The following is an 18,776-nucleotide window of genomic DNA, read 5'->3' on the forward strand; positions in this document are numbered from 1 at the left end:
AGAAAGTGAAGAAGAACTAAAAAGCCTCTTGATGAAAGTGAAAGTGGAGAGTGAAAAAGTTGGCTTAAAGCTCAACATTCAGAAAACGAAGATCATGGCATCCAGTCCCATCACTTCATGGGAAATAGATGGGGAAACAGTGGAAACAGTGTCAGACTTTATTTTTCTGGGCTCCAAAATCACTGCAGATGGTGATTGCAGCCATGAAATTAAAAGACGCTTACTCCTTGACAGGAAAGTTATGATCAACCTAGATAGCATATTCAAAAGCAGAGACATTACTTTGCCAACAAAGGTCTGTCTAGTCAAGGCTATGGTTTTTCCTGTGGTCATATATGGATGTGAGAGTTGGACTGTGAAGAAGGCTGAGCGCTGAAGAATTGATGCTTTTGAACTGTGGTGTTGGGGAAAACTCTTGAGAGTCCCTTGGACTGCAAGGAGATACAACGAGTCCATTCTGAAGGAGATCAGCCTGGGATTTCTTTGGAAGGAATGATGCTAAAGCTTAAACTCCAGTACTTTGGCCACCTCATGCGAAGAGTTGACTCAATAGAAAAGACTCTGATGCTGGGAGGGATTGGTGGCAGGAGGAGAAGGGATCAACAGAGGATGAGATGGCTGGATGGCATCACTGACTCGATGGACGTGAGTCTGGGTGAACTCCGGGAGTTGGTGATGGACAGGGAGGCCTGGCGTGCTGCAATTCATGGGGTCGCAAAGAGTCGGACATGACTGAGCAACTGATCTGATCTGATCTGAAGTAATTCTAATTCTTAAATTTCAAAGGGAGAGACTCTCAAACATTATTTGGTCCATATTCTTTTCCACCTTTTCTCTTGATGGGTAGTCAGTTTTCCTGAGAATCCTTCCACAAGGAAGATTCATTGTTCTATCTCAGTATATCCCCCTGTAGAGAGTATGTGTTGTCGCGATTACTTCCTTGTATCTTCCAATCTCTAGTCTATCTTAATTCTGCACAAATTGGAAAAAATTGAGTATGTTTAAGAAATACAAGTTAGGTTGAAAGTCAGGAAAATTTTCTCCATATAATGTTGTCTTACCAAAAAGTAAAGCAGATTAAAAAAACAAAAGCTAGACTAGTGATCATATAGAAAGTCATAAAGTAGGAAATACATGGACGTATGTAAAGAAATGCACATATTTTGGAGAAATGAAAATAAGTCTCTGATTTTTCATAGACAACATAAAAATGGTATGGAGGATTCAGGGACCTCCAATAACACTTTGATCACTTTTAATTACTTTTAGTAATTAAAAAGTAAGTTTGAGGCCAGACTGTGTTGACATGAATGTACCATAGTAGAATGAGGTAATCTTTTTGATGTGATCTTTACTGAAGAAGTAACTTTCGGCAAGCTGGTTTCTGTTTGAGCCTCCATAACTTGATAAATGTTTAGAAACCAGATCTGTAAACAAACCTCCATAAGGACTAGGGTTCTTTTTTTAAGGAAAAATTTTGCAAAAGTGGTCCACCCGAAACTTTGAGAGGTTCCATTTAGATATAACTAAAGATGACTTTTAAACAAGGAAAACTATTTATTATAAAGGAGAGGGTATGGTTATGTTTACAACAATAATTATTACTTTTTCACTTTTAAGCTTTAAAGCAAGCTACTCATTGAGTGTATGGTCAGACTATATACAAATGAAAACTATGATTCAGAGATGTGTACAAATGCCACAGCACACAAATTTCAAAGTCTGCTTCAGTGTTTCTGCTTCAGTGGATTTGCTTTTCTTGGATACCCTTAAAAATTGCACTCATATAAATGAAACACTGTTATAATGGTAAGAAAAAATAAAATGATAGTTTAAAGTTCCCTGGGTGTTCTTTCAGTCTCTAGTTATTTATTCATCCATTCACAATGCTTATTGAACACTAGGTTACAAGCTATTGAGTGTTTAGTTGAAATGTGTTATTTAGATGGCAGTAACAGAGAACAAAAAGACAAAAATTCCTGCTCTTATAAAGCTTAAAACCTAGAGGTAAGAGAAAGACAAAATACAAGCCAATACATTTTCTACTATGCAGGTAATTAATAAAAATTATGGGGAGAAAAGCACAGAAGGGATATTGTGATATAAAATAGGGTGGTTGAACAAGTCTTCATTGATGAGGTGACACTTGAGGAAAGACTTGCAGAAGTTGGGAGAACATAAGCCATATGGATATCTGGGAGAAAAATGCCCTAACTAGCGGGATCCCAGGGAAGGAGCATGTCTGATTGCCCAGGAATAGCAGAGTCAGGGCTGCTGGAATAGAATAGTGAAATGAGCTTTAGGAGGTTCTGAGATTAAAAAGATAAACAGGTTCAGGTCCTCCAAGGCTTTAAGCATATGTGCGTGCTAAACTGCTTCAGTTGTGTCTGACTCTTCGTGACCCTGTGGACTGTAGCTTGCCAAGCTCCTCTGTCTGTGGGATTCTCCAGGCAAGAATACTGGAGTGGGTTGCCATGCTCTCCTCCAGGGGATCTTCCTGACCCAGGAGGGAACCCACATCTCTTAATCTACCTGCATTGGCAGGTGGCTTATTTACCACTAGCACCACCTGGGAAGCCCTTAACAGGCCCTTGTAAAGACTTGGGATTTCACTCTGAGATGTGAACCTTTGGAGATTTGGGACAGAAGACTGATATGATCTGACTCATATCTGTGAAACAAACAACTTGATGTATGTTGTGAACAGACAGTACAGGGACAGGCTGTTGGCAGGAAGACTCATAAGAAGACAATTTTGTGATTTGGACAAAGGGCAGCTGTGAAATTGATGAGTAGTGTTTGAATTCTGGGTTATTTGATATATTTTGAAGATAGAGCCAATGGGGATTTGATGATGAATTGGATGTGGAAAAAGAGAGAGGTCAAGGGTGATTGCAAGATATTTTTATCTAAGTAACTGGAAGAACAGTGTTGCCATGAGCTGAGATTAGATGTCAAAGAGGAGGGTCCACCTCTGGGGTTCAGAGGACAAGTTGGGCTGGAGATATAAATTTGGAGTAAAGGTAACTAAAGTCAAGAGACTGGATGACAATACCTAGCCAATAAAAAGAAGCAGTCCAAGATCTTTAGGATCAAAGAGGAATAATTTAGTTTACCTACTCATCTAAACCTGGTATACACACAAAGCTCCAATCTGCAGCATCTGTATCATACACACATTCATAGGACTATCAATCCTTTAAAATAATTCAAGGTTGAAACTACAAAATCCTGAGCTATTAGATTCTAAAGTATTCATGTCTCTGTAGTTCATTCCAGCTCTCAACATTAGCAACTTGGACACAAGGCAGCTTTCAGTAATTCTAGCTGCTTATTTTTAAATGACTCATTACTATTATTTCTTTCTTTCTTTCAATCTCCTCTTTGCAACTGTTGGGGGTAGATTAGGTTAATTTTCTTTAATCACTGCTCATTTTAGTTACTTATAAAAAGGAAAAATAAGTATAATATAACAATTCAGAGTCAGAGTTTTATTATATTTTTGTCTCTTTCACTTTCTCATATTCTTTCCTCTCTCCTTCCGTCTCTCCCTTCCTTCCTCTCGTTTTTCTAAATAGATTCATTTGGGGGATATTTTTAGCACTTACACACACAAATCAGAGTAGATTTCTTTTGGTAGAATTTGACTAGAAATTACTAAGACTTACTATGTTTCCCAAACTAAGTCACATACATCTCACTTAAAAACTTCGACACAACCATATAACTTATAGTTTAAAATTTGGAAACCACTAAGTACATTTTATATCCATCATAACATATAGATCCTTTTTTATGGGATACATTTTAAATGCTAAAAATGTAATTAATTAGTCTGTAATCCCCAAGAGTCGAGTATCGTCCTAATACTCACCTATCATTTTGCACCAGGATTTGGTCTTTCAGTACAGTTCTGGAGTTGATTACACTGACTTGCTTTAAAGCATGAGCTGGGAAGAAGATGGTGAGTGCTTTTATATCCATAAAGGCAACCAATGCACAAAATAGAAATATCATGAAAGATTATACAAATCATTCTTTGTGTTTTGGATTCGCAGGTATACTGGGAGCCCTTCCATTTTCCCCAGTATTTCCCCCTCATCTAAAATGTCCTGTAATGTCTTGATAAAACTAAGATTCTATAATGAAAAAGCCTACAGAAAATTCTTTTTTAGACATTAGAGAGAGTGCTAAGTTGTTTTGGATCTTCCACAGAAGGGTTTAATATTTGCCAAAGTGGAATGATTTTCTTTATTTAAAAGAAACATGGAATATCATCAAGTCTTATTATTGTAAAATGCTATTATGGTGAAAATTGTTAAGAAAATACAATGTAAATTCCCCAAATCTCTGTCTTGTTCTTACTAATTTCAATATTAACAACAGCTTCCTATCTGTCAGCAGTATTCTAAATGTTTTACATATTTTAACTCTAATGTTTCAAAATAACCATGAGGAAGATCCTACACTATCCTTATTTTACAGATAAAAAGTACAGAGAAAGCAGGTTACACAAATCAAAGCAGGTTACACAAATCAAAGCCACACATCTAGAACTACAAGAATAAGGTTCAAGTTGTGTGTGTATGAACGTGCACTCAATCGTGTCCAACTCTTTGACACTCAATGGGCTGTAGCTTGCCAGGCTCCTCTGTCCATGGGATTTCCCAGGCAGTAATACTGGAGGGAATTGCCCCTTCCTTCTCTAGAGGATAATCCTAACCCAGGTATCTGTCCCTTGTCTCTTGCATCTCCTAAACTCCAGGCAGGTTTTTTATGAGCTGAGCCACTGAAGAAGCCCTGAGGTTCAAACTTCTGTTAGTGAATTCCATGGGAAACATCTCAGAGTTCGGCAGATTTTTGTCTTTTTTTTCACAGTTTAATACTTGAATTTCAGACTTCTTATTTTTAAAAGGAAGGAATTGGAGATTTCTGAGCTCTCTACATGCGTTCTATGCTTTTTGTTTCTAGAAGTAAACATTTGGCCCTTAAAGGAAGCATCTGATTTGCATCAAGTGTCTCTGTGAAACACAGGATTCCATGTCTCACAGAATGAAAATTTGGGGATGTTGTAGCCTCTTCTGCCTAGGGCACATTTTCATCTTCATAGCTGATAATGATAAACATTTACATTTATGTATTTACAATTTACAGAATATGTTCACATACATTGTACAATTTGAGCATCAGAATGACCTGATAAGATAAAGAGAATAAAATAGGTAAGCTTATCCATATTTTTCAGGGAAAAGTAAAATTCAGGACAAGTGACTTGCCTAAAGCCCAAAGTTGTCAAAGAGACAAAGAGGGAGGGGGAGAGACAGAGAGAGAGAGAGAGAGAGAAAGATTGACACACTCCTTCCTGTCTTTCATTCTAAGTCAGTGGGCTTGTTCCTACAAATTTGATATAATGTATAAGAGCTTGATTGGCCTCTGGCATGAAACAGAGGCAGCGAAGGATTTAAATTCTGCAATTTATCACCTGTCTTAACTTGTGCAAGATACATATTATTTTTGTAAAATCAGGACCATGCAGCTTCAGGAGGTTTTGGGAGAGATTTAAGCAAAACATTTGTGAATATACTGACAAAATTAATACCCAAGATATCCTAGCTATCATAAGTATTATTAGTATGGATAAGAGCCTAAACTTCTAAATATAAATATGTAAATTCACCTTTGTATTTCACATCTTTTTTGATAAAGTCTTCTCTAACTCTTGATTGATTCTGTTTTATAATATTCCCATGAGGTGACGCTTGTAGATTTTTCAGAGCTGGATGGATTTTTAGAGATCTGATGTATCCAAGCCAAATAATAATATAAATTCTACTTGAAAGAAAGTGAAAGTCGCTCAGTTGTGTCCAACTCTTTGTGACCCCATGGACTATACAGTCTATGGAATTCTCCAGGCCAGAATACTGGAGTGGGTAGCCTTTCCCTTCTCTAGGGGATCTTCCCAACCCAGGGATTGAACCCAGGTCTCCCACATTGCAGGCAGTTTCTTTACCAGCTGATTCACAAGGGAAGTCCAAGAATATTGGAGTGGGTAGCCTATCCCTTCTCCAGTGGATCTTCTTGACTCAGGATTGAACTGGGGTCTCCTGCATTGCAGGCAGATTCTTCCACCAGCTGAGCTATGAGGGAAGCCCATAGATTCTACTTATCTGTCATCAGCTCTGGTAGTGAGAGGGTGAATGATAGGAAAAGAAGAACAAGTGTGTGAGTCATCAGCAGTGAGGAAAGGCAGAGCAGAGACATAGTACAGGACTGGACACAGCTGGCCCAAGTCCAAGGGAAATAACTGCAGGAATGTGACACTAACTGTAACTAGATTTGAAGTTGTTTGGTGGGATGTTTTATTATCAATTTTATATCAGTTAATCTATTTTTTGCCCTGTTCTGTGTAATCAGTAATAAAATGACAATATATATGGCTGACCTTTTACATATATCTATCTAGCATTATCATGAGTAATATTTTGCCTGCTTTTTAAAAGCTTTCATATATTTTTTACTCAGCATCCAAAAAATCAAAATCCCAGAAATATTCACTTTAGAAAACATATTCTATTTCCAGTATAAAAATGATCTCTACTCACCACCTTTCTGAATTGTAACAGAGAAGACACGATACTGAAGTAATTAGAAAACAGTTCCATTTACATTTTTCTAATTATGGCATATTTCTGATGGTGAAATTGTAACATCTATTAATGTCAGCCCAGCTTCAAGAAAATTTTCCACTTGTTACCGCAGAGGACTGGTGTACTTAAGTTTTATCAGTGCTGGGAAGGAATGATGTTTTTTTCCAAAACTGGAGACTTAAACAAGAGCCACAGCTTTCAAAAGTGTGTTCCATATTTTATGGTAAATTAAATATTGAACTTAAAACTTACATATTACCTGCTTTTAAAGCTATATTTCCCAAGGTAATGTAACTTATATTTCATGTGATCTTTAAAATAAATAGCAATACTGGCTCATAGCAATAAATAGCAATACTGGCTCATTACAATCATTCCATTAACTCTGAAGAGACATACTTTTGGTAGAAGCAGTGGAGGCAGATTCATCTGTTTAACAGTTATGGCGTGCCTAGCATGAGGCTACCTAAGTGCTAGGGACAGAGACAGTGACAGACTGCATCCTCATTCTAGCCCCTGACCAAGTAGGCAAGGGCTCATTTCCAAAATTGCTAGCCCTTAAGAAAAGATAAGGTGCCTCTCTTACTAAGAATGACCACAGCCATCTGATGATGCATCAGATATTTCTGAATGCATCTACATGTAGAACATTTCAATTTGAGAAAGGAGTGTAAACAAGGAATAAAAAAAAGTAGTGCATACCTAATGTATTAGCATAGGAAAAAACATCAGCAAAATGGCTTTTTTTTTTTATTTCATGACAATCAAATACTAAATTGCACTGATCCTATTATGAACTGGTTTCATATCTTTCTGACGTTTACATCCAGGTAAAATGTAAAGTGAATTAATAGATAACAGTTCATGCAGAAAATACTAAGACATAACTCTATGTTTCTTTTTAGCCTGGAATTTTGAAATAGTCCACTGATTTTATAGTCATTTCTCAGTGGTGTTCCAGAAAGGGATAGCACAAGGATCCCGATGGTGGTCTATATGAGAAACCATCCATAGCTGGGAAGAGAGATGATGGCACATCCAGTTTTCAGAGTGAGAGAATGATCGATCTCTAGAATTAAACTAATGCTAGATTTCAAACATCCTTGTGTCCTAATTACATAAAGATCAAACAGCTTCATTTATACAAACATCTTTGGATCTTAATTTAAAATACTAACACTATAGAAATAAAAATTAGTAGTAAATAAACTCAGTTGTTGTTTTGTAAAAGTTAGACAACAATTATTCCCCTTTGTCATTCTTCAGATTTTCTTTTCGTTTGTCTCTCTCCCACAACATGCAATAATACATTTTAAAGATTTATTATTTATTTGATATGAATCTAATTTAAAAGAAAGCAGAATGTTTAGATTCATTATATTCTAAACTTGTAGTAGAGTTTATAAATTATCTAATCTCTTATTTCATAGATGAACAAACTGATCCTGGGGAATAACATTTTGCTTAAAAATCGTATGTGAGGTTGATTTTTAGCTGATGTGTCCCAAAGTATTTGTTTCTTTTCTAGAGAAAGGAAGATGTTCAGCTCCTGACTTAATAATCATGAATGAATAAAAATGCAGAGTAAGAAATCAGACAATCAATGGGCTTTCAGAATGGGTTAGCACACTGTATCTTAGGCTTATTTTTAATTGTGTCCTCACCTGTTTCTTGTTCACTGAAGGCCTGAAGCAAATTCGTGAGATTTTTGGTTTTAGCCAGAATTTCCTGGTATGTTCCCATTTGTGCTACTCTGCCACTTTCCATTACAACAATGAGATCCATCTGTGGTAGAAGTGTGAGGTTGTGTGTCACTAAAATTCGAGTCTGAAAAAGAGTATTTTATTCCTTGGGTTACAAAGGATGGTCAAAATGACTATTTTAAAGAGAGCTTCAGGGCGTCTCTGGTGGCTCAGTGGTAAAGAATCCACCTGACCGTGTAGGGCACGGGTTCGATCCCTGGTCGGGGAAGAGCAACTAAGCCCATGTGCCGTAACTACTGAGCCTGTGATCTAGAGCTGGGGACCACAACTATTGCGCTCACACGCCACGACTACTAAAGCCTGATCACCCTAGAGTCTGTGCTCCACAAGAGAGGCCACCACAGTAAGAAGGCCCGTGCACTGCAGCTAGAGAAAAGACCGCACAGCGATGAAGGCCTAGCACAACTAAAAATAAATACAATTTAAAAAAAGAGAGCTGCAATCATTATTTTTTGTCTTTACTATTTTAGAGTATACTTCTTGGGAGGCACCCATTTAAAATAGCACATAAATATCTCACAGTGAATGATGATACACTACTTGACAGAAACAAAAAAAGTCAGCAAATGTTTTACCCCATTAGTTCAGGTATTCTTCATTCATTAAGAATGAATCAAATTTATGACAAATTAACAACAGTCTTATAACTGTCATTCTTGCGTCCTTTTCTGAAGGTCCTGTACTGTTACAAGGGGCTTCCCAGGTGTTGCTACTGGTGAAGAACTGGCCTACCAATGCAGGAGATGCAACAGACCTGGGTTCAAGCCCTGGGAAGATCCCTTGGAGAAGGGCATGGCAACCCACTCTAGTGGGTTCTCTTGCCTGGAGAATCCCAAGAACAGAGAAGCCTGGCAGGCTACAGTCCATGGCATGGCAAAGAGTTGGACACAACTGAAGCAACTTAGCATGCATGCAGTGTTACAAAAACATGTTTAAGTTATAACACGTAGTCTTTATTTTTAAATCTTTCCATATTATTATATAATATACATTAAATTGAATGAGAAGATTTATCTTGGGTTCATTTCAATAAGTAAAGACATTTGTTTATACTTATTATAAATTATATTTATATATAATGTATATTAATGTATAATATATGTTTATATTTATTATAAATTATAAATATTTATTTTGCCATCTTATACATTTACTTTTTCCAGAATTCTCTGTATAAATAAATCTATAAGCACACAATGTGAATACATGCATATGGCTCTGCAGTCAGAGAGACTTTTAAAAATCTCTGCGGTTCTTGGGGTTTCCCTGGTGGCTCAGTGGTAAACAATCCACCTGCCAATGCAGGAGACATGGGTTGCATCCCTAATTCGGGAAGACCCCACATGCTGTGGAGCAGCTAAGCCTGTGCGTACCACAGCTACTGAGCCTGTGCCCTAGAGCTGAGAACCACAACCATTAGCTCATGTGCTGTAACTACGGAAACTCTGCCACAGAGCCTTTGCTCTGCAATAAGAGAAACCACCGTAATGAGAGGTCCGCGCACTGCAGCTAGAGAGTAGACCCTGCTCTCCACCACTAGAGAAAGCCTGCACAGCAGTGAAGACCCAGCACAGCCAAAAAAAAAAAATTTCTGTGGTTCTTAAATTGGGCAAGCTATATCAAGTCATTATGAGTTCCAAGTTTCTTCATATATAAAACAGGAGTATTGATAACGCTTATCTCAGACTTGCTATAAGAACTAAATGAACTAATTTAGTGTCAAATTAGTCATATTTAACTATGTCAAATATGATATGCACTTGGTAAATATTAATTCCTTTTTCCTTTGTTCCTTCACAGAACAATTGGATTGTTATTAAGGTTATATTTAAAATATCTAATTTTAAGTAAAAAATAATAAATACTATTTTCCATAAAAGTGCTATACAACAAAATTCCATTTTTCCAAAAAAATGGTCAGCTAAACTTAAAACACTCATTTTGATGTGTAAATCACCTTTGAACACAGTATGAGTCAATGAGGTAATAATCACAGAAGTAGAGTAAACTTGTAAAGATTTTAAAATGTTCATTAAAGTCTGTGAGAGAGCAATACACCATCCCATTCTTTATGTGAAATTTGACTACTCTGCATCAACAAATAAAGTATTAGAATCTGGGGCCCAGTGCTACGTAGATTATTCTCCCCTTCCCTCACAAAAGCGTATGTGATGCTATGGCCACCTTGTTCCTTAACATGCCAGAGGATCCGATCACTTTTTCAAAAAGTTGCTTTGCAACATGAACATCAACTGCAGACAAGGGATCATCTAGGAGGTAGATGTCAGCCCCACTGTAGACAGCTCTGGCCAGACACACTCGATGCTTCTGTCCACCACTTATATTCACACCCTGAAAATGAAGCAGGAGAAAAAAAAATAGGGAAAATGTGTAAATGTCAAAGAACATACGCATGCATGAGTGTGTGCTCAGTCGCTCCAGTCATGTCTGACTCTGCGACACTAAAGACTATTGCCTACCAGGCTCCTCTGTCCATGGGATTCTCCAGGCAAGGATACTGGAGTGGGTAGCCATTCCCTTCTATAGGGGACCGTTCTGACCCAGGGATCTAACCCAGGTCTCCTCCATTGGCAAGTAGGTTCTTTACCATGGAGCCAACTGGGAGGCCCCAAAGAACACATTAGTTATGTCCAAATTCTCTTCTGTAGCAGGGAAAGGTAATAACTCAGGATTGATATTTCAACCTTTCTTTATCCTGAAATTCCAAAAGCCTCTATTTCCTAGTGCCATTAATTTGTGTAAATTAACAGATATATCTGCTTTCTCTTAATTGCTTGCTTTTAAAAAGTAGATACTAACAGTTATGGAGGAAAAAAATGTCCAATTCCTTACCTCTGAAAGGTTGTGCCTGTGGAATATTAAAGGAAACTTTTGGCTGTCATTTGTATACTGACACTGCTGATTATTTTTAAATTGACATATAGGAAATTGAGAATAATAGCTAAATTATCAAAGCAGTAATCAACATGTCTTATTTTCTTCTGTAGAAAGATTACTACAAGTCTTGTTGGCAAAAGTACAACTCTAAGAAGCAAGAATAAGGAATATACATCACTCTATGTGAGAATTAGAATCGACATGTACAGCCATGTATGGAGAATTATGTGGCCAGGCCCAATTTACTTGATTTATTTTATATTTAGTATTTACAGATCTGGTTTAAAAGCTCTCCATGCAGCACAGAACTTAACCAGTGCCCTATAATTGTAAAATGCCTTTGCTTCTTTGCCTTTCTCATCTTCCCTCTACTCAACAAATATCTCCTATATTCTGCTGCTGCTGCTAAGTTGCTTCAGTCGTGTCCGACCTTGTGCGACCCCATAGATAGCAGCCCACCAGGCTCCCCCGTCCCTGGGATTCTCCAGGCAAGAACACTGGAGTGGGTTGCCATTTCCTTCTCCAATGCATTAAAGTGAAAAGTGAAAATGAAGTTGCTCAATCGTGTCTGACCCTCAGTGACCCCATGGACTGCAGCCTTCCAGTCTCCTCCATCCATGGGATTTTCCAGGCAAGAGTACTGGAGTGGGGTGCCATCGCCTTCTCCATATATTCTGAGAGCTGTTAAAGAATATGAAAGTGCTAGTCTCTCAGTCATGTCCGACTCTTTGCGACCCCACGGACTGTAGCCTGCTTTCCTCCGTGGAATTCCCCAGAAAGAATACTGAAGTATGTTGCCATTCCTTCTCCGGGTGGAGAGCTGTGCTAGCACTTGGGATTTAATGATAAATGAAACTGAGCCTCTGTCATGGGGAGGTCATATTTTAGCAAAGGAGCCAAGAGCAAAAAAAATATATACAAAGTAATATAATACATAAATACAACAAAGTAATATGATACATATATCTGTGAGTATGTGTGATTGTAACAGTCTCCAACTCATGGGTTTGTCATGAGCATTTAATGAGCTTAAAATATCTAGGATGAATCCAATACTGAGTACAGATATAACACACATTGGCTATCGTCACTCAATCACTTCTCTCTCTAATCCATCCTCTGACCTGTCATCGTGTATCCAGCAATTATGTCATCTTGCTTAGAAATCTTGGATAGCCACATCTTTCTCTTCTCATTATTCATGAGCAACAGCAAATTCCTTAATAGAAATCCAAGACACTTAGATTTTGGCATTAACTCATCTTTCAACCACTCTCCCAATGCTGCCCTCAAGTGACTGACTGACAATCAGACTAGCCTGCCTTTTCCTATCTGCACAGAGAGTGTTCACTCTGCTTGGGTACCCACGCCCTCCCTTTGCAATTCAAAAGCTACACACTGCAAGTACTCTTTGAAATCAATCTTCTACCCAGAGTTTCAGGTAAAGCAATTCCTTCCCTCCCTTCTTGTCTTATAGTTTTCTGTTTACTCATCCATTGCTAGAAATAGCAATACTCATGTCAGCATCTCATTCTCCTACCCACTCCTACCTAGCTTATTCTTGCACTCCCAGCACATAGTGTCCAAATAAATACTGGTAAAGGCAATTGATAACATCACTGGCAGAGATCCAGTTGATTCCAATCCCTTGAAGACAAAGTGATAGCCTTCTTGCTCACCCTTATGTACTCCATTGTAGAAAACGGGCAAATAACAGATTAATAAATATTTGTGTTCAACTGAATTATGTCAAAGAAAAAGATAATAAAGGTGAAGAAAATCCTACATTCATTGTCTTTGTCATCTCATTGTTTTAGTTGGTAGTCGAGTCTGACTCTTTGCGAACTCATGGACCATAAACAGCTGTAAACAGATTTCCTTCTGAAATACTCAATTACATTTGTAAGCTACATCATTAGATTGGGAGAAATTTAATTATAAAATATAAAAATCAGGATTTATAAGTGGTAATAACACTTAAGGACTATATTAAGTCTATATTTCACATTTTGAATTTTCCACTTTAATTTTTTAGTTACATACGATTAGCTATTTCCATCTTCACAGGTGGCATTAGTGGTAAAGAACCTGCCTGCCAATGTAAGAGACATAAATGATGCTGGTTTGATCCCTGGATAGGGAAGATCCCCCAGAGAAGGGCATGGCAACATACTCCAGTATTGTTGCCTGGAGAATCCCATGGACAGAGGAGCCTGGTGGGCTACAGTAGGGTCGCAAAGAGTCAGACATGACTGAAGCAACTGAGCATGCATGCATGCGTTAGCTATTTCATATTATCAAAGATTGGCTTTATCAGCAAAACGCTCAACATGTATTAAGTTTGAAGAAGTCGCATTTCTGTATAATTTTAGCTATGGTGCTATTGCCTAGAGGGATAGTGAAGATGCCAGAAAAAACACAGAGGTTGCAAAAAATTAAATCTACTTAACACTTTGAAAACATACCCCCGCAGAATAACAGGTTATGAATAAAAACAATGTAAGTCTAGTTAAAAGGTAAGATCTACCTTGTCCTAGATTTTATATTTTATTGAAATATAGATGATTTACAACATTGTGTTAGTTTCAGATGTACAGCAAAGTGTACATCCTAGATTTTAAATACTGTCACTTTCTACAATTTCGTTTATAGTTTTCAATTTATATAACAAGACAAATAATAGGAGGCCAGGGTAAAAACGCTTAACAACGTTATGCTAACTCTCTTCTCAGAAATTCAAAACACTAAGGATTATTTACTTATCTTCATAGTACATATGAATCGTAGGCAGAGGCTGCTTTTGCATTCATGTTTAATTAATGGAGATTTTAGTCAAGGGTTGGGGATAATCTCTCGGGGTTCATTATTTGACTTGTGATATATTATTTTGTTTTGTTTTTAACTACAATACACTGGGTAGCATGATACCTATTCATTAACTCGATGAAAATAAATAGAACAAAGAATATGACCTCTGGGAAACAAGCTCCTCCTAAGGAAGCATGTGTGAGCATGGAACAGGTACATGATGACAGCATCGTCTCAGAGTGTTGTTGGAACCTGGTCTTGGTGCCGCCACTGGAGACGGGGGCTCTGCTGCTACTCTCCTAGGCTTGACTTCGTGCACAAGAGATTCACAAGAAACAAAACTACTACTCCCTCATTAGACAGTGAACAGCATTACACCAGAAACCAAGCAAAGCGTTGATGATCCACTTGGTGGGCTTTCACTCCCTGTATAGACACTAACAACAGAATTTCCTGCTGATTTTTAATCTGCTTTCCAAGTAGTCAATAAAAAATAATTATTCATCTTTAATACTGCCATCTCTTTCATAGGACTTCTACAATAACTTTTAAAAATTATGGTTGTGTAGCTCTTCAAGACCTCAGGAAAAGAGCTATAGATGTTTTATTAGTGTAGCTGACTGGAATGTTATTCCTACATAGGATAAAATATATTTTCCTTACTTTTTCTCCAATCTCAGTTTGATCTCCATTTGGTAACTGCTCCAAATCAGGAAGGAGAGCACAGGCTTCCAAAACTCTCTCATAAAGCTGCTTCTGCATGACAGAGCCGAAGAGAATGTTTTCTTGCAAAATGCAATTCTGAATCCAGGCCTGCTGGGAAACATAAGCCACGGAGCCCTAAAAAAGAAATAAATAAAAGAAATACTCTTAACAGGGGAAAAGGAGAACTTGCATGTGCCAGATAAAGGGAACATATTTGTCTGTGGTTTTGCTCCCCTTAAATTGAATTAAAAAAAAAATAGATTATTTCTTAAATGTAAATATATTCCATATATATTTTAATCTTATGTCCTATTTTAATCTTATGTATTTTTATTAGAGGCCCCTTCAAATGAATTACTTTGTGTTTTTTATTTCCTTTCAAGTAGCTTCTACCAAGACTTCCCTGGTGGCTCAGACAGTAAAAGCATCTGCCTACAATGCAGGAGACCCAGGTTCGATCCCTGGGTCGGGAAGATCCCCTGGAGAAAGAAAAGGCAACCCATTTCCTTTCTATCAAAGGTCCCTGTGAGATTTTTGGCAGACACCGAGTTTACTAGTCAGCTCTTCCTACCTCACAAGGTACCATGAACTGAGTGGCTTAAACAATAGAATTTTTTTTTTTTCTCACAATTCTGAGATCAAGGTGTTGGCACATGTGAGGAGAGAGTAAATTAGCCAAGATGGTGTGTTCAGACTCTCTCACCCCACATTTTGTAAATAATGATTATGTAACAGCTGAGATCATTTATAGCACTGCACATGCACATCATGAGGTACTTGACTGGTCACAAGCTGTTTGTGCTGTAGGGATATGTGAGCTCCACCTAGAAAGTGGCGGCATTACTGCTGTGTCACGGCTGTGTCTGTTGGGTCAGCCGTGAGAGGAGAGAAAATAGCGTGTCTACTGCCACGGCTGCTGTGCCAGCCAGGAGAGAATAAACATGTCTGCAGTTCCTACAGCTCTTTGCATCTTCTTCCAGCCTCTTAGCTTGCACCTTGCCTACCTTGGGTTAAACGAACAGTGTGCACAATGTGAATGGTAAGACAACTGGCATCATGACCAGGACAGCATGGTTGGTTTCTCCTAAGACCTATCTCCTTAGCTTGAAGATGGCTGTCTTCTCCCCAGTCTTCACATGGTCTTTCCTTTGTGTATGTGTCTTAATTTCTTCTCCTAAGATATCAGCCAAAGGGCCCACCCTATTAACCTTATTTTAACTTATGGCCCCCTTGAAGACCCTGTCTCCAAATACAATCACATTCTTAGGTATTGGGGGTTAGAACTTTGACATATGAATATGGGGAGAAGACAATTCGGCCCATAACACTGAAATTGGGGTGCAAGTTGTTTTGGAGGGATGAATTCCTGTGGACTTCTTATGGAAAGGAAATGGAGAAGCAGGATTGGATAGAGGGGCAGGTCACATGGTGACCCAGATCCAAGAAAGATTTAGTCAATCTTCCAGAGAGCTGTGGAAATGTATTACCCAGCAGAGGGATTCTGTTGTTAGGCTGAACTGGCCTGGCCTTTAAGGTTGGAGCCCAGCAGGCCATCACGAAGGTGCTAATGTGTTTGATGTACTCCCAAAGCTGGTGGCAAGCCCCCTAGAAGGGGGCTCTGGACACCACATTCCTTTGTCTTCCATGAACTCACTGCTCTTAAATTCATTTTCTGATAATCTGATGTCTTGACATTATTCCTGAATATCTCTGATGCATGAAATATTCTTTTAACTAACCTTTGTCTTCTAAAGGACTCCCAGTATTTGAACTAGAGACTCACGTTTCAATCTACCCCATGGACTCTAACCAAACACCAACTTGAGTATTCTGATTATTCCTCACTCTAACAATACTGCACATTTAAAGTACTTTCTGACATAGACCTGTAAATAACTACCAGTCTTTTGATTTCTACCAACTGCTTTCAAGAACAAAGATTAACTTTTAATTCTTCTTTGTTGAGCAAGTAAGACACAGAATGGATTTTGAGCCAAAATAATATAATTCGATCTGACTTGATCTTGAACACAAAAGTAATTGCTCTTGAACTACCTCGCTTAGTGAATAACCTTTGATTAGGATAGCATAATAAATCAGTCCTCAGGTGATGGAGATTCTGAATACTTGATATACATCAGGCAAGATAAGGAGAACAGAGGGTGAAGAACACAGGAAAGAAGAATGCAGAACAGGGGGAAACGGTGTATAATATAAAATAGGAACTAAATACTACATTGAGAAATATGGACTTGAGGTATTGGTGTAACAGGAGCTGAAAAAGAGTTGATAAATTTTCACAGAGATGTAAAACTTTCCATGTATTATCATTACATCTCACATACAAATGAAAATGTGTATTTGTTTCATTTCATTCTTAATAATATAACTACAATAGAAGTTTGGTTAATTCAAAAATGGACTCTAAATCTCTGATGTTCCATCAAAGAACACTGAATATTGGATATGCTGCATGAATGATGTCTGATATAAACCTTTGATACTGGGAATAGGGGATCTTAGAATTTGAACACTGTAATGATATGCATCAAACAATTGAGAATGTGAAACCTTGAGAAACAGAAAGATGTAAACAAAAGCACCTTATAAATACTAAATGTTAGGTTGGCCATGCCATTATTATGATTGAAAGTGAAAGCATCAGTCACTCAGTGGTGTCTGTCTTTTTGTGACCCCATCCATGGACTGTAGCCCTCCAGCCTCCTCTGTTCATGGAATTCTCCATGGAAGAATTCTGGAGTAGGTTGCCATTCCCTTCTCCAGGAGATCTTCCTAACACATGGATTGAATCTGGGTTTCCCACATTGCTGGCAGACTTTTTTTTTTACCATCAGAGCCACCAGGGAAGCCCATTACTATTAAATTAGAGATAATCAGATAATATAAATTTAGGATTAGACATGTTTTAGGAAATAACTGAGAGTATGGAATGTGGAATAATTCAGAATGTTAAATAATTAAAATCTTGCCACTGATCCAGACTAATAAGCTTCCTAAAGAACAAAGTGGCCAGTTATATAGACAGATAATATTGTCTCTCTTTCACATCCCTAGCTTAATATAAACAAAGTGAGTCCTCTCTACTTTATGATTAGTAATAGCAGTGTTATTGTTTCTATTATCACCATGAACACTTTCCTAACTATGAATCCTCAAAAGTATCAGAAATAATCTTTAAGTCTTACCACGAGCCCCTCAACAATCATAATGAAGATAACAATAACCATAAAAACTCTCAGGGAGCCAGCTGACTCTGTGCCAAGAACTAGTCTAGGTCTTCGCACATCATCTTATTCAATCTGATCCTTAAAATTTAAGTTTATTATTATCATGTATGTATCATGTGAAACTTAAAATTGATATTGGTTTCATCTTGATCAACTCCTAATCATTTTTCAAGATTAAATAAAAGGCTACCTATTTTGATTATTTTTTTAACTCTTAAAAGCAGAATTTGTTGCTTTTTATACTGTTTCATTTCAAAAATCAAAATATTTATTGTAAATGATCTTAGTATCTCCCTCACTTGACTATGAACTCTTTAATAAAAGTAGCATATCCTATTCATGTTTATTTCCTTGGTACTATGCCAGGCGCATAGTATATGCTCAATTGTTGCTTTGTGAAAATTAAAGAAACTGAATGAAAATAAAATCAATATGTCAATAAAATCATATATCCCACTATTATATTTTTAAAGGATACTTACTGGCCATGTGGGGCCACCCAAGATGGGTGGGTCATGGTGGAGAGATTTGACAGAATGTGGTCCACTGGAGAAGGGAATGGCAAACCACTTCAGTATTCTTGCCTTGAGAACCCCATGAACAGTATGAAAAGGCAAAAAGATAGGACACTGAAAGAGGAACTCCCCAGGTCAGTAGGTGCCCAATATGCTACTGGAGATCAGTGGAGAAATAACTCCAGAAAGAAT

The 18,776-nt window shown here is 37.7% G+C and overlaps 1 protein-coding gene across 3 annotated transcripts in view; it reads right to left on the bottom strand.

Moving 5' to 3' along the window:
• Window positions 1-18,776, bottom strand: part of LOC104992304 (multidrug resistance-associated protein 1-like) — a 98,687-nt gene that overhangs the window by 33,062 nt on the left and 46,849 nt on the right. For all 3 annotated transcript variants that reach the window (XM_010845143.1, XM_010845142.1, XM_010845144.1), the window contains 4 exons: window positions 14,780-14,956; window positions 10,595-10,762; window positions 8,312-8,474; window positions 3,875-3,950 (listed from right to left, as the gene is read on the bottom strand). In XM_010845143.1, coding sequence (XP_010843445.1) covers window positions 3,875-3,950; window positions 8,312-8,474; window positions 10,595-10,762; window positions 14,780-14,956 — 584 coding nt within the window. The remainder of the gene's footprint in view (window positions 1-3,874; window positions 3,951-8,311; window positions 8,475-10,594; window positions 10,763-14,779; window positions 14,957-18,776) is intronic.

Source organism: Bison bison, unplaced genomic scaffold, assembly GCF_000754665.1.
Source record: "Bison bison bison isolate TAMUID 2011002044 unplaced genomic scaffold, Bison_UMD1.0 scf7180017864213, whole genome shotgun sequence".
NCBI lineage: Eukaryota > Metazoa > Chordata > Mammalia > Artiodactyla > Bovidae > Bison > Bison bison.